Raw genomic sequence first — 17,251 nt, forward strand, 5'->3', positions numbered from 1 at the left:
GGGTGGGGGGATCTTTCAAGAAAGCAGATGTGGGCAAGTGTACAACAGTGACAGAAAGAGCTCTGTGCTCTGGGAAACCCTTAAAGTCTACTAAGGACATTGTAAGTTGGGGTTCTTTGCTTGGTATTTATGGTATTTCTGTTATAGGAAGTATTCTTTTTAGCTAAAAATAATGATAAATATCTTATTTAAGTGACAGGTAGTTGCAATGGTAATTTTGTTCTTGTCAAAACCATAGGTGAGGGACAGAGAGAAGAAGGGGTAGGGAGATTGATACAAAGATCTGACCCTAAATTCTTAGCAACAGGGCAGAATTTAGAAGAGGAAGCTCATGTTTTTGTTTAAGAACAATTTTTACCAAAAATTAGAACAATATTTATTAACCTTGGGAAAGTCTTAAAACTTTTATAAGCTTCAGAGTCTTCATCTGAAAATAAAGACAGCAATAACTAACACGTCTCACACTAATTATTGTGTGGACTACACAAGATAATGAATATAAAGCACCAGGTCACACTAATGCTCAATAAATGTGACATCCCCAGGAAGCCAAAAGAACTCAGGTCAAGATCTGAATCCCATCATAGGTCAGTTTATTTATGTATGGCTCAAAATTCTCCAAAATGTATATGAGGCTGATTATAAAAATTCCAAGTAATAAAATGTACACATAAAATTTCAGAATCAGGGAAAATATAAATTAGAATAGAAAACCAAGATGAGAAGAGAAAGTATAACATAGACGTTCAGACCAATAAGTCTTTCACAAGTACCAATGTCTACTAAAGTACAAAGTTAGCTCTGGGCTTCCTAGCAACCCAAAAGAAAATGGGAAAATGTTTGATTACAAAATATCCCTTCATTCGCCATAAGGGAGAAAAATATCAAGTGCTCATGGCCATCATATTTTCAAAGCTTTAATCTCCTCATCCTTAAAATGATAAAAACATTATCTAGCTTTCAGGTTAGATGTTGAATACCAAGTGGAATAATGCATATGAAAAAGTACTTTATAAACTTAATGTGCTATCTAAATGTCACTTATTATTCTTTATACTTTAATTTATCTAATAGAGCAGGTTTCTCACACTTTGGGGTCTTCACTTAAGTTACTGAGCTAAATTATTTTTGCTATAGGAGTATCTAGCTTCCCTAGCACTATTCTAAAAATTTACATGTATCCCATTACTCCTCACAGTAATAGTAGGTACTATTTTATTTTCCTATTCAGATGAAGAGATTGGGGCACAAAGAGGTTAAGTGACCTTCCCAAGATTACTCTGCTAGCAGGTGACGGTGCTAAGATTGGAAATTTGGCCCCTGAGTCCATGCTTTTAACCACCCTTGTGCACAGATACAACTAGATATAATCGCCTTATACTGAGGGGGCTTACGTAACTATAAAAAATACTATAAATCGAATATAAACAAGCAATAAAACCAGTACGTTTTAAATTACAAGCCTTAATTTTATGTGACAGAAGATATTGCTTTTCTCATCACCACTTGTAGCATGAATTTGATAGTATGACAGTTGGGTTAAAACCAGGTGCTGCGAGACAACATTACCTCATCGCTGTGTTTCGTACAAATTACCGATAAACCATTTGTTCGTACAGCTTGTAGTGCTCTTATGCCTTCACTTGGTATAAACACATCATTGACATAGTAAGCCTGCTTTGGTTCTTTCCTCATTAATTCCCTGATTAAACTAGAATTGCTTGACGCTAATTCAATTGTAAAAACAGACTAAAATTGCACAGTAGTACTTGGCTGGAGGGAGGTCATTCAGAGGAGCCACAGTATACTTATTACTTTTAAATTATTGCTTAAATGAAAATTAAAAATTTTTAAACTGTCACAGAGAGCTCACAGACACTAGAGTCTCTTGTTGGAGAAATCCCACCAGAGAGCATTCTTTAAAAACTGGTTGAGGGGCGCCTGGGTGGCTCAGTCGTTAAGCGTCTGCCTTCAGCTCAGGGTGTGATCTTGGAGCCCTGGGATCGAGCCCCACATCAGGCTCCTCCGCTGGGAGGCTGCTTCTCCCTCTCCCACTCCCCCTGCCTGTGTTCCCTCTCTCGCTGGCTGTCTCTCTCTCCATCAAATAATAAATAAAATCTTTTAAAAAAATAAAATAAAATAAAAACCAGTTGAGCAGATGATCTCTTTGTACTAGGGTGTGCAAACCTACCCCAGTCCATTGCCAGAGAACCAGCACCAGAGCACCGCCTCCTGCCAATAAGAGAAGAAAATCTCTAAGCAATGCGTATACTCCTCCAAGTTTCCACCTCTTTCTATCATGTACTTTGGGGCATCTTCAGGTGGAGAGTTCAGCTAGTCTGAGTCCTATTTTGATGTAGGCCAGGGGAAAAGAGAGAGACCTTAGGGAGAGATTTGGCTACAATAAATCTGTTCTGATGGTACCACGTGCCCCATGCTGACCCTAAGGGGCCTCAGACTGACAAAGGGCTCTCCTGGGGTTCTTTGGGCAAGAGCAAAGTCCCTGCATCATGCTCAGCTTGAGTTCCGAGCTGAAAGGGTTGCGGTTCTCAAGGAACAGTTCAGCCCCAGGGTGAAAGCAGGTCCAGAAGATTCTAGGTAGGAATGGAGTCTTGTTGCCTAGTGCAAGTCCTCCTCAAATTATGGTTTGCAAACTCAGGTCTGTTGTATTGGTTTCCAAATATGTACAATGGACACAGCATACTGATTTGAAGATGCAAACAGTTTAAGATCTCTGTTACTGAAAATTACATATTAAGACATCTATGAGGATAGCAAATACAGTGCAACAACCTCTGCAGAGAAGCAAAGACAAGGGTCCAGCATGCCAGCTTCTGGCTTAAAATTACCATAAAATAAAGAGCCAATAGCACAGATCTTTCCTAGCAGTTCTGAGAATGAAGTCTGGGCCCTAAAATAGAGTGACTAACTCAATCTCATGATGACAGAAATCTGATCTTGGCCTCATCAACATTTTACACTAACTCCTGGGTAAGCAATCTCTTTAAAGAACCCTCAGTAAGGATAAATAACACCCACCTGGCATTTTCTTTTGCTAGTGAAAACTGATAAGAGGTAAATGATGGTGAGTCAAAAATTAAGGAAGGTAATATCAAGAACTTATATACATAACAAAAGTAGTAAGGAGTTGGCTGCCATCAGGGCTGTAGGCTTATTTATAAAAAGTTGATCTAAAATGACCGTATTTCCTGATTTTCCCCTGTATAATTCAGCCTGTTGTACCAATACAATTATTAATAGTGCCATTTGCACTCTTGAAAATGTTCTGGATTTTACTATAAATGACCTAGACACCTTATCTATGGCACCATCTCACATTATTTTAGGCTCCACTTCCTCTTCTGATCCTCTTCTCCCTCATCCCCTAGGAATCCTTTATCTTCTTTTTTGCCCATTGGCTGTCTTCCCCTGTTTTCTGAGTGTTTCATGCTCCGAAGTTACTCCTCTGTTCAGTATTCAGTCTTCACTACTATGTAACCCAATTCATTCAACTCAAATGATCCTGGTAAATGATTAGAAAGCAAGCAATCTGATTTTTACATGTAAAGCAGTTTTTATTTGTGCTCTCTGTGATTTTACAAGTAATTTAGAACTATGGAAGGGGGGACAGTTTTCTAATGCCTCATGCAAAATCTCTGCCATTTGTCAAAGGTGCAGTTGTGTTAATTATGTAATCAGTTCGGTGTGAGTTATTTTTGTGACTGCTATTATATATACACTTATTCAGTTATATAAGAGGGATCGCTGACTTGGCACCCTTTATTCTGAAAGTTTGCCAACACAAAAAGAAGTACAAGGAAAGACACTGGAAAGAGATCCAGAGAAGCAGAATTACATATAAGTGGTTAGTATATTCTTTATTACACATTTCCATATTTTCCAAATGGCTGGAATTGAGTTTATTCTACCTTTATCACCTGGGGGAAAAGATGAATACAATAGAAGAGAATAATATGTACGATAAAAGTAAAGGTCACTTAGACTATTACTTATTTTTATCAATAAGAAAATCTCAAAGCTAGACTTGACATGGGATAATAGTCTGCTGGTTATAAATATATATATTTATATCACATATATATCAAATAATGCTTCTTTCAATGGTCAAAAGTTAGAGTGAATCATCACACTAGCAATCCAGCTTTGCAAGAACTGCTTCTCTCTTATTGGTGACCCTTACTGGCCAGAGAAAGGTCCCTCTTTCCCGTTGTGTGGCACAGTAAGGTGTGAACCCAGAGAGACAGGAATAAGCCTTGTAAAGGCATGTTTTGTAAGCGGTGCTGTTTCTCTGCACCCCCTACTCTGAGCACCAGAATTTTTATTTCACTTGTTGGTTGAGAGCTATTCAGTCCCCAAATCTAACCTATAACAATGCCTAGTGTTCTTTTCATGCAGTACACTATAAAGACAGACAATTCATTATGAATAACTGACCTAAATACTAAAATACAATAAACTACCTGTATAGATTCTGTCATGAAAACAACCCCCAATCCCCCACACTGAGGAGTTATAAGAATTCTTAGCTAGATACAGCTGGGGAAATTATTTATGATTTGATCCTATTAAACCCTTCTTCCTCTGTCATCCCAGGCCCAAATTATTTGCTGAATTGTTTCCAATAAGAATTCATGTTCATTAACAATAAATGATCTTTCTTGTATGGACGCTTTAATGATTTCTTATAGAAAATTTTCATTTCTCTTTCTATAATTATTCAAAGTTCATACATTAAGCAAGAGTCCTTACCAACTGTGCTTCTATTGCTCTGATTAGCCCAGTCTCTCTCTTACCTCAAATCTACACAAGGCTTAAATTTTAAGCAGGATAGTCCCCATCAGTATATGACCTTTTTCATCACGAATCTGAAGTTGGGAGTGGTGGGGGTCATGGAGGGGCACATGTTCTCTATAGTCCTGGGGTGTTTTTTTTTTTTTAATAACAAAAAGAATAGCTTCCATATTGAATACTAGATGAAAAATTCCTCTCTGTTGAATTTTTACTACGATACTGCCTATAGCATAGTACAAGAAAACTCCAAGCTAGGTCTAGGTTTACTGTTTAACCATTTCATGTCCATAGGTCCACAATAGGTCAGTCACCAGAGAGTCTAGAATTTTGATAAGCCACATAGGAACAAGCAGCTTGAGTACCAGCTGAGATCACCCAAGATTTAGGGTTCATAAAATGAAAATGGCTGCTGCTGAAGGAGGTATGCATGTAGCTGTCAAGAATAGAAGAAAAAGAATCCTCAGAGAGTGAATAGTGATGGAACATGCAGTTCTAGAATGCTTGCCAGCAACGTGATTACAGGGTAACATATAAATATAGGAGAGCCATTCTTTAATGAGAGAAATGAGCAGCTGTCTTAGGCATTTGGAACACAGGTCATTGAATATTTTTGAAAGAATTATATCTGTCCAGCTCCTTTACTATATATGTCTACGTACAAATCATCAGATCCCATCACTCTGTAATAATTAAAATAGCTTCTTTAATTAAGAGATAACAGGGTACCTGGGCGGCTCAGTCGGTTAAGCATCTGACTCTGATCTCGGCTTGGGTCTTGATCTCATGGTCGTGGGTTCGGGCCTTGCCTTGGGCTTCAGGCTGGATGTGGAGCCTATTTAGAAAAAAAAGAGAGAGAGCGATAAGATACATACTATAAAACAGAGTTAGTGTACTAATCAATGTATAGCTCAGTAATTTTTACATAAATATGTATACATATATGACACACATACATACATACATACATACATACATATGTGCATATCTTGTATATTGGTAAGCACAACCCAGATTAAGACTAAGGATTTCTTGCATTCCAAAGTCCCCTTGTTCTCCTTCTCAGTCTAGCATACAGGACAATTAAAAAATAGCTGGTTTTAACAGAGAAAATACTTTGAAGATTACTCACACTAATTGTCTTAGAAATTGCATTAGCTGTGAAAAAGAGACCCCATAAAACAGTGCCTCAGACAAATTAGTGGTTTTCTTTTCCCCTTATGTGAAAAGAAGTCCAGATGGAATGAAGATTCCGGAGGACCTAGTTTTCGTCCATCTGTGCCGCTACCCTTCACCATGAAGGATCTTCTTGTTGTCACACAGCTCCTGACTCCACCCAGGCGTGGTGACCACACTCCAAGCAGGAAGAAGGGCGGAAGGTGAGGAGCAAAAGGCCCTGCCTCCTGAGTCAGGCCACTGTCGATGCTTTCTCAGAAGCTCCACCAAATCACGTCTGCCTGAATCTCACTGGTGAAAACTGTGTGGCAAATAGTTTTGGGTGGCAAGCCCAAAATAAAATTGGATTTTTTGAGTAAGAAAGGAAGGGAGGTTCGATATTGGTTAGTCAGAAGTCCCAGCCACACCAATGGTCACCAATTGCTCCCTTGAATGACCTTTCTTGAAAATGTCACTTTGCTTGTAATGGATAAGTGCAATCTGAAATCGTCCCACAACGGGTAATGCGTCCCGAAATAAACATTCCTAAACCCCTGCTACAGATATAATATTAAAACATTTGGAAAAGAAGTCTAATGAGGCACTACTTCAAAAATATGTTTCCCAAAAAAGCATAACTTTATTCTTAAGAAGGAAAATACAGGGAAAATATTAAAGGGTAAAATTAAAAGAACTTAAGACCACACAAATCACTAAAGAAATCTGACAGCAGGTGTGTGTTAATTCGTTAGGGCCCGCGAACGAAAGTTAGGCCATTTCCACATTGTAACTCTGTTCATAACCATGAGGATGATGAGCTTTGATTTAAACTAAATGATTTTTTTCTTTTCTTTTTTTTTTAAAGATTTTTTAAATTTATTTATTTGACAGAGATAGAGACAGCCAGCGAGAGAGGGAACACAAGCAATGGGAGTGGGAGAGGAAGAAGCAGGCTCATAGCGGAGGAGCCCGATGTGGGGCTCGATCCCAGAACGCCGGGATCACGCCCTGAGCCGAAGGCAGACGCTTAACCGCTGTGCCACCCAGGCGCCCCTAAACTAAATGATTTTTTTCAACAAACTGAACGGGACTAGCATCTACAGATGCACAATCTCTTATCTACACTTACGAATTCCCAAAATTTGAAAGCTGAAAACTTTTTCGCAAGTTGTACTATTTGTTTGGTGACAAAAGCTGACCCGAATTGACATGGGGCTACGTATAGTCTTTATTTACTCCATTCAGTATGATTGGTCATATATCTTGTTATTATATTTGGTTATGGGGTGCGGCATCATATTCCTACTTTAAAATTACGGAAGTCTCCCCCCCATTCGTGGGGGATATGTTCCTAGACCCCTAATGGATGCCTAAAACCTCAGACAGTACCAAACCCTATATATACTACGTTTTTTCCCCATACATACGTACCTTTGATAAAATTTAATTTGTAAACCAGGCACAGTAAGAGATTAACAATAACTAATAATAAATTATAACAACATACTATAATAAATAAATTATAACAACATACTATAATAAAAGTTATGTGGATGTGGTCTCTCTCTCTCAAAACATCTTATTGTGCTGTACTCACCCTTCTTGTTATGATGATGTGAGATGATAAAATGCTACGTTATGCATGAAGTGAGGTGAATGATAGAGGCACTGTGACGTAGCGTCAGGCAAGTACTGACCTTCCGATGATGGGGAAGGAGGATCGTCTGGTTTCTGTCAGAAGGTAGGCCCCGTGTAACTGAAACAGCAGAAAGCAAAACTGTGGGTAAAGGGGACGACTATATTTTAAAACTCTGAATTCCAAAACACAGCTTTCTTCACCTCACAGTTCTGAGAAGCAAAGGTCTTAAAAACTGCATTACCTAATTGGTTCACAATTTGACTTGTTTCGAGATTCCTATCACTATCAAAGCTCATTCAAGGAATTACACATCATTGCTTTCAAAATTTTTCTAAGTCTTCGAATCTAAGAAATCGAACACATTATTTCTGCCCGTGTATACACAGCATTTTGGTTTGCTGATGAAGAGTAAATTCAAAAAGGATAACTGTTTTGATTCCAAGTGTATTAGTTAAATTCTAGCTTTAATAATGCTTTGGCTCATTTGTTTTTTTAAAAAATGTGTTAATTGAGCTTTGTTCAACTGATAGGAAATACAAGGATTTTTTAATAAAAAAATACCAAAGTCAACACTTGAAAAGAAGTAGAAAATGAGGCAAATGGTTGCCTGACTTCTTTCTTTTCGTTTTACTAGTACTATGTATAATCTATTTGTTTTTTGTTCATATTCATTTATGAACTGAATCATAATCAATGACTATAATGATGCAGATGAAATGTAGATTTTTTTTATTTTTTAAAGATTTTATTTATTTATTTGTCAGGCAAAGAAAGTGCACAAGCAGGGGGAGCAGCAGGCAGAGAGAAGCAGGCTCCCCGCTGAGCAGGGAGCCCGATGTGGGACTCAATCCCCAGACCCCGAGATCATGACCTGAGCCGAAGGCAGACGTTTAACCAACTGAGCCACCCAGGCATCCCTGAAATGTAGGGGGTTTTTTTAGAATATAATACCAAAACACTGTGAGCCAGCTATGTCAATTCACAATTTGCATGGAGTTTAGTTTTGTTTTGTTTTGTTTCTCTATTTCACCAAAGTTTCTCTGGATCTTATCATCACTAAACCTCTAAAATCTCAAATTCGAACCTTCTACTCTGTGAATATGATTCACTTGCTTAGATACAGAACTCTCCCCTGTAGTTTACAAACCTCTGCAGGATATCACTTCATTTCTGACCTCATCTGATGTCATTTTCCCTTTCTCTCAATATGCTGCCCCCACATTGGCCTCATTTTACTTCCTGGAATACTTCAAGCCCTATTCAGCCTCAGGACATTAGCACACGTTGTGCCCTCCTTCTGGTCTGCTACGTCTCACATATATTTCAAGTTTGGCTCCTTCTTATCCATCAAATCTAGTTTCAATGTCACCTGCTTAGAAGCAACTTTCCTTACCACCTTATCTATGTGTTTCCCTTCCTATTTCTGTCTACAACTTCACCGTTTATTTCTTTAAAGTACTTATAATTTGCTTGTTTATTTCTCTGTCTCCCCACTAGACAGTGAACTCCTTGAAGGAGATGATAAACTGTCTCTTGTTTATTAATATATATGTAGCACCAAGCATCATGCCTGGCACATTCTAAACTCTTAAGAACCTATTTCAATAAACAACATGAGAATAATCTATCCTATGTCTTTCAGTAATAATTTATCCAAAACATCTCACTGTACATTTTACCTTTACCAAAACAAAAGATGTTCAAGTCTTGTATATCATGAATATTGGCTCAAAAACTCTGAAGAAAATTCTCCTATAAAAAAGTATATAATTAGAAACATGCACATTGTAGAATATGCACAGAAGATTCTAGTCTATAGATAAAGTATACATCAGCATGCATTTCTACGTAGGTATATACGGATGCACATATATAGTTATATATGTATAATTGTATGTATACATACATGGATGTACGTGCATATACAGGTTTGGGAGAGAAAAGAACAGGGCGAGGGTGATGGAAAGACAAAAGGACATAGTGAAACTGGACTCTAACAAATTTTTTCTATTGGAAGGAAAGCTGCTTAAAAATTACTCAAGAATTTTTGTCTACTCTCCTCATTAGATGACTTCTTAAGGATGTTTTCCTGATTATAATCAAATATCACTGAATTTTATTCTCATCGGGTCACTACTGATGAGATTACAAAATAAAATGGGTATTAAGATATTCTCTTTACCACGGTTGTTCATTAAATATATCTGAATCCAAGTCTTTTGTCATCTCCTTCAGTTGACATGAGAGCAGGGACAGAGAAGGGGTCTAGCTCAGGTTCTGTCTAAATCGGCCTACAACCCATGCCTGCAGGTGCTTTGTCTGGCAAAAGTTATCAAAGGTCTCTCTGAAGACATGGTGAGCTCTACCTCCTGGTTTACCGTGGACAATCCCTGTTTATTCCAGTCGTCATAGAATTAATAATATGCCCCCTTTCACTGTCATGTGTCCTGGTTAAGATGGCAAATTGTATAGTCACCCTAGCTATAGCTCCTTAAGGATGTTACCTACTAAATCCCAGGCAGGGCTAGGGATGCCGGACTCACAAGTTGGGGGCGGGAGGCTGGGGAAGGGATCCTGAAGGTAGGCAATTCCCCACCTCTGTCTTCATCCAATTCCTTTAAACCTTGTTCTCTCCTTGGCTCCTTAGAAATTTAGCTGGCCAAGAATTTTATCCTGAACATGTTCAATTAACACATAGATGCAGTATTTGACACATTTTGATACTTGCTGACTTTTTGACTTTACATTTGCAATCGTCGTGTCACATTTATTTAGTATTGCAATTTTTTTTAAGTCTCAGACTTCGTTTTTACTTAAAAGCCCAGTTGCAAACACCCAATACCTGACTCAGCTCACAACTAGAGACAGAGCATCAAATTTCCCAGCCCACTTAATTTGAAAGCCTGCCAAGATAGGTGAAAGACCTTATAAATATGTAAAGCAGGAAGTTCAAATTACAGCCAAGTAAATCTCTAGTGATTGATGTTCTTTTCAAAACAATCAAAAAAAAAAAAAAAAAAAACCTCATAAAAGCAGCACATGTCTGAGACCCCCCCTTACGAAAGGTTTCACCCGAGTTCAGACTGGACAATGTACTTTTCGTACTGTATTTATTTTGGATTTTTACCACTTCCTGGAGGCCAGGAGGAGGCACAGTGGGAGGATCCAAAAAAACTCAGTACCACAGCCATTTTGTTTGTAAGGCAGAGCGGTCGAATTCTGTCAGCCAGGAAAGGTTTTCGAAACAGAATTTTTAAGGAGGAAAAAAAAAAAAGTATGCCTATTGTTTTAAAATTTAACCACTACCACCCTTTTAGGCAGTTATTGCGGCTAACGAATTCTGTTTTTACAAGGAATTGAAGCTCTCTCAGCTACGGAGTCGTGCATTTCGTTCATGGACGACCGCCTTCCCTGGGTACCTAAGGATGTCAAATCCGAAATGCTCTGAGGGCCGTAGTTCTCAAATGGCCGTATTTGCATCCCCATTACACGTCGACGTTCGCGAAGTGATCAACAATTTGCTTAAGAAAAGCGGTCTATTCCGTAAAAACACCCACAGACAGGACAGGAGCGTGTTCCCCGAGCCGTTAAGAGGGCATTTTCCCGAGCTCGCAGGCAGTCGTGGGTGCTATTGTTTTGCAGTGTCACTTAATAGCGAGCTTCGACTTTCGTCGTTGGGTGGCTGTGCTTTTAAAAGCCCAGTGTAAAATGGCACACACACTGCATTTTTTTCCGAGCTGCAGGGGGCGGGGGCGCGGGGGATAGTGCAGACTGTAGGGACGCTGCGCTCCCAGCCAATCAGAGCGCGCCTGCTTGCCATCGCAAAGTTGTTAACCCCAGAGTCTTCTGGCTGCCGCTGCCTCCTCTGCTTTTAATCTTCGTGGATATTTCTCCGATTTTTTCCAAACGCCCACAGATCCTGGGGGAAGCCACCCTGTTCAGCCACCCATCATGGAAGAAAGTATTACTTTTTATTTACCAAATATTTTGAAGATGTTTGAAGATCCATATGTTGCCCGGAGGCTGTTGTTTCTAGGGACACAAGTATCCAGCCTATATTGTTACAATTATTTTTCAAGAACTGGCTTCTTCTTTGCCTACACTAATGGTAAGTTTGTAATTTTAAACATTTATGTCATTAAATCTTCCAAGGAGCCACCAGATAAAGAGGATTTTCATTGTGTTTCTTCTAACAAAACCAATCTTTGTATTTTTCTTTAGCTTTGGTCTCTGCATATTCCACCTAATCCTGTCTGGTAAATTTTTACTAAAAGAAAAAACAAACATAGTTGGTTTTTTTTTCATTATTAAAGCTAAATATTTGCGATATAAATTATACTTTAATTACTGTGAACTACAGGGGAACTCAGCTATTTCAAGATGGACTTGTTTTGTGCCAGCAGTGTTGGTAATGCCAAATATGTGCATATCCTCTTTATAAAAATTATGTATTACCTAATTTGTCCAGGACTAAATTATCAGCAGGCAAACTGTGGATGTAGTTTTGTTTCTTTTCTTTTCTTCTTTTTTTTAGTAGGCCTATTGTGGTTTTCTTGATGGATTACTTGGATACAAACTACAGAAAAGCTGCCCTTGGTATAATGAAGGTGGAGATTGACATAACCGGGTTTATATTAAGTTATGGCTGTTACTAAATAGTGGATCTTTTATTTGCTGATCAGATCTAAACTTGTATTCCCTGATATTAATTCTTTGAAGCTCTTCATTAGATGATCTTTGCAGATCTAGCTTGATTTTCTCCAAAAAGGTGCATTTGGGAGACATTTTGTAATTTTTGGCATTTTTCTAATTTTTTTTCTTTTTGCACACGGTGGGAGATCTTTTTTGTTTTGCATTGATCTGTGTTGGTGGCGCTGTAGTGCTCCTCAACAATTTATGTCAGTTTCACTAAAAGAAAAAAGGAGGAAAAAAAAGAGGTGGGGCAAGATTTGATCTATTATCTTATCCCTTTATTTCCTTAAAGAAAGTTCAATTTGGTCAGAGGAATTATTCAGTTGTATTATTTAAATGTTTGTTGTGAACTGTGAACTGTGGGTGAGAGCAGACATGTCGTCACAACCCGTCCAGGGAGCATCAGGGACAAGCATGCAGTTTGCAGTTGTGTTTTATCTGATCTGATTATCTCTAGATCAGAATTTTTCAATAATAAGCTGTTGGTTTACCTTCTCTTGCCTTGGTAACATTTTGCATTTTCTTTATACTACAATACCATATCTGCTAATGTTTTTTCAATGTAACAAAATGTTTGAGTTTTAGCTCACTCAACATTGTAAAAGTTGAATTTCATTTTGAACCTAGTGATTTCTTAGATAACTATTCTAAGTTTCTCCAGGGAATTTTCTAGTAGTTTGACATGTAGTAATGCCTACATCATTATTTATTTTGAAATGATACTTCAGTTGAATTTATGTATCTCCTTGTTTTGAAAAGAGCAAATACTTTGGAATCAGATAATTTTTTGAGAATATGTACACAACTGCTTCTAACTTTAAAAATACTGGTATTCATGTATCTAAATGCAAGTAAATGTTTTTCATCTTTGTTCTTACTGAGAGTTATCTGATCAGAGAATATGGGGTTTAGGCCCAAAGCCTCCCAAGAACAAAATGTATATTACGATATGACATAGATTATACCCGTCTCTGTGAACATTTTAGTTGTTTATGAAGATAGTAAGTATATCCTTCGTTCAAAAAGGAAGTGGGAGGAATCAATAATTGTACCGAAAAACAGATTATTTTGCCAAATAAAATAAAAACTGAAATACTATCCTAGACCACCTTACCATATGATGGAATAATTTCTTGAGAGAGTGAAAATTTCTTGAGTTATTGTTTTTATTCACTTTGAAATAGGTAAATGCTTATTTCCCTAATCATTTATAATTCTGAAGTAAAAAGAATGTGTGAAATAGTATTTCTCGTTTTTGTGTCCCTATAATTTATTTGTATAGGACTCTTTTCTTGAACTTCAAAAATAATTATGTATCATGTCCATATTTTGTTTATACTATGCTATAAAAATTTGAAAATGTCCACTGTAATATTTTATCTCTTTATAAAATTTAAATGCCCCCATCAAGACTAGTTCTGACATTATAGATTATTTATAGAATGAAATACAGCAGGTGTAAATATACTATCTAACCCTCTGGTTATTCTGGAGAGTTTAGTTCTCTGAAGTTGATCTAATGAATAAAATATACTTCCCAATATGTTTGTTGCTAAAATATTTTGTTATTCAGCTGGTGATATATTTTATTTTAATTTGTAAAAACTAAAAATGTTTATATACTGTAGCCCCCCTTTTAAAAACAAACTGATGCTATGAAGTCCATATGTAGCTATGCAATGCTCTTTGTTCTCCTACATCATTGACTATTACATCATTGATTATGAAGTAACCATTATAGTTAAATCTTCACTTTTTAAAATCACCCGTGTATATTTATGTTAAAGATATTCTTTTATATGTGCCTCTTACATCACTAGGTAAGTAGGAGGTTTAAATCTATAAGGCAAAAACAATATTCTTTTATATTATTCTCCATTTTTAAATCCACCTTGTGCTTCATTTTAGCTCTGGATTCTTTAGACATTAATTCTTTTTTTAACTGATAATATTTTTGTGGGCGTTAGTTCACAAGTTTGGTGTGATTTAGATTAGAATTATTATAAACTATGTTTTTTATCATGAAAAAAATCTTTATTTATTAAATGTAGTCTAGAGAGAACTCAGTTTTCCATAGTAACAGTTGCTAGATCATGAACAATAAAAAAATTATATTAAAAAATCCTGAAATGTCATTTTAGTTAATAATTACACATTTCTTTATTTCTTGCACACCATTTTATCAGAGATAGTAGCAAGTAGCAAAATTGACTACATTAAAATGTCATATCATATTTTTTTAACCTGCCCATCCCTCTGGTGGAAGGGAGGGGTCAATGAGTAGTGAAATAGCCAAAAACAGGTTGCAGAAAAAATAAACAAATGATACCAAAGACATGGAGAATCTATAAATCAAATTCTAACAATAAACCTCAGAAAAATGAACTTGATATTACGGAGTTTGGTCAATAACAGAAACAAGATGAAAATTTTATTAAGACTTAATGTAAGGAACCAATAAAATTCACTAATTTATTAATTTGTAGTCATTAGTATTGCTAAAAATTGAGAAAATTTTTACGTTAGCCAAACCTATTAGGAAAGATGAGATGACAAAGGGAAGAGATATTAAGATGACCTAACATAAATACTAAAAACATTAGCCAAGACCAATCTAATATACCTTGGAATGAACTTCTTTAGAAGAAGAAAAAGAGCTAAAAATTTTGTCCTCAGAAAACCAAGTTCAATACAGATCTGAAATTGTGCGTTTCAAATTCCACCCACTTCTTGTGCATATTTTCCTCTGCTGTTTCTTGGACATATCATTACTTTCCACAAGACCATACAGATTCACTACTGGCCTCAGCATGGTTGTGTGAGGAAAGAGAAGGGGAAAGTAATAGACAAAATAGGTATTTACAGTATAACTTTTTTTATGTATTTCTAAAAAGATTCTTAAATGGAGATTCTAAAGAGAAAATAAAGCAAAGAAATTATTTCTTTATGAAAAGGATGAAAGGGTTTTACTTTCTACTTGATTTGTTTAACATTTATTTTTATTTGGAGATTTATTTATTTTAGATTTTCCTACATATTATTTGCTACTCTGCTAAGGTGCTGGGGTATAATATTAAGATGAGCCAAGCATCCCTGCTTTCATGGAGTTTATTGTCCAAGACGGTTCGAGTTCTAATCTAAGGTGTTAGATATGGGGGGAGAGGGCTCCCATTTGGAAATAAAGACCAAATGAGATTTCTGGAGTAAAAATAAATAAATAAATAAATAAATAAATAAATAATAATTTAAATACAATCACATGATTTAACAAGTGTCCCTCTATTGAAGGGCCATTATTTGGGCACCAAATATTCACACACTGAGGGGGAAATAGCCCTCAGATTTTAGATATAGCCCAAATAGATGCTGTATAAATAGACAGTTGATTAATACAAAGTTCTATTGCAAAATGAGAAATAAAACACAAACTTGTTTGCTTGTGAAGAGAGATGGAGAAGATCACTCTGTTAGTAGGAATTTGGGGTGTGTCCTTGTAAGGTCCATTTGGTGAAAACTTTTGAATGTGGTAGAGCCTCATTTTGTACATTGTGTTCACTTTGTCATGAAAAAACTGTCAACGTAAATATAAATTGTGAAATGAAGCAGGAAAATATGATTACAATGTTAAAGGATTATATCAAAATTAAAATATTTGTTTTTATTTTAAAATCTTCTGTAATATTTTTAATGATAGATATGCCAAATTTTTTAAATAAAAACAAATATTTTCATTTACAGAGTAACATAATTATGCAGTTAGCTAATAGTTAATTAGTTAAGCACATCAGATATGGAGCAGGAAAGTAAGACAGCTGTTATATGCAGATGATTTGGAGAAGGATCTCTTCATTAAGAATTCTCTATGTGTGGTTTAAGATGACCTCAAGAATAAAGTCATTATATCATTTTGTCATAGAGCCAATTAATCCATACTGGCTATACATCTAGCTAGAGATGTATTATGTCATTTAGTTTGCTTTGGTACTAACATAGAACTTTACTGATAGTGGCATAAAAAATATGCTAAATTCAGCTAAATCAGTAACAGGAAGCAAGCCAGTTATAGGTTTGGTTCAGTAGCTCAACAGTGTTACCAAGTTCCTTAGCAGGTTCCATTCTTTTACATTGCCACAATGTCAGCAATGTCTTTCCTCATAGTCACAATGCGGCTGCTGCAGCTCCAGGCATCATAGCTTGATATTATAATTTCCAAAGGGAAGAGAGTTTCTCTTAATGCATCCTATAATAAAGGAAGAAATTCTTTCCCAGTGACCCACAGCACACTGCTTCTTATAGCTCTTTGACTAGGTTTATAGGACATGCTCATACCTTAACCAGTCATGGACAAGGAGGTTAAAATTCCCATGATTAATTTGGCTAGGGAAGAGCTCTTGGAAGGGTGAGTACCTGCTCAGTATCCAGTGTTCAGTATGGTTAGCTTCTATTTGCTTTGTATGAACTTTAACTGCTTTGTATGAACATTCTTGAGTAATAAAGCATAAATACTGTTTTCATAGAGACCAGACTGGGCACGAAGGCAGCTACTAAAAACAAAACTAAACTAAAAACAAACATTTAATCAGAGCTTACCATGTTCCAGCTTCTAGCCAAATGCTACCTTTATTATATCCTTAAATTCTCACACAAACTTTGGAGATAAGACAATTATTATACCCATTTTACAGACAAGGAAACTGAGGCTTAGAATGGTTTAATGGTTACCCAATAAATGAAAAAGGTGGAGTTTGAACCTGGGACGTTTGAAATCAGAAGCTGTATACTTACCTGCACCTCTATGCTATCCCATTAGACATTCGTAAAATTTATGTTCTGTAAATGGACGTATTTTAACGCACTGTACGATGTCACTGTTTAAATGAATCCTCTAGTGAATCATTTTATAAATCTAATATTTTCATTAAAACAGTAATTGGCCCCCTAACTTATCGGTTGTAT

General features: G+C 36.5%; 1 protein-coding gene and 1 long non-coding RNA gene across 3 annotated transcripts in view; one reads left to right on the plus strand and one right to left on the minus strand.

Annotated features, from left to right (window-relative positions):
- Window positions 1–2,193: 2,193 nt before the first annotated feature.
- On the minus strand, window positions 2,194–7,785 carry LOC125282792 (uncharacterized). Its single transcript, XR_007190074.2, has 3 exons — window positions 7,662–7,785; window positions 5,539–5,644; window positions 2,194–2,232 (listed from the first exon to the last, which is right to left on the minus strand). It is a non-coding gene; the product is annotated as an uncharacterized LOC125282792 (long non-coding RNA).
- A 3,619-nt stretch (window positions 7,786–11,404) lies between these two features.
- The window catches only part of EPC1 (enhancer of polycomb homolog 1), a 93,508-nt gene continuing 87,661 nt past the window's right edge, over window positions 11,405–17,251 (plus strand). For both annotated transcript variants that reach the window (XM_026483477.4, XM_048219354.2), the window contains exon 1: window positions 11,405–11,711. In XM_026483477.4, the coding sequence (XP_026339262.1) occupies window positions 11,709–11,711 (3 nt within the window). In that variant the 5' untranslated portion in view covers window positions 11,405–11,708. The remainder of the gene's footprint in view (window positions 11,712–17,251) is intronic.

This window comes from Ursus arctos, unplaced genomic scaffold (assembly GCF_023065955.2).
Source record: "Ursus arctos isolate Adak ecotype North America unplaced genomic scaffold, UrsArc2.0 scaffold_30, whole genome shotgun sequence".
NCBI lineage: Eukaryota > Metazoa > Chordata > Mammalia > Carnivora > Ursidae > Ursus > Ursus arctos.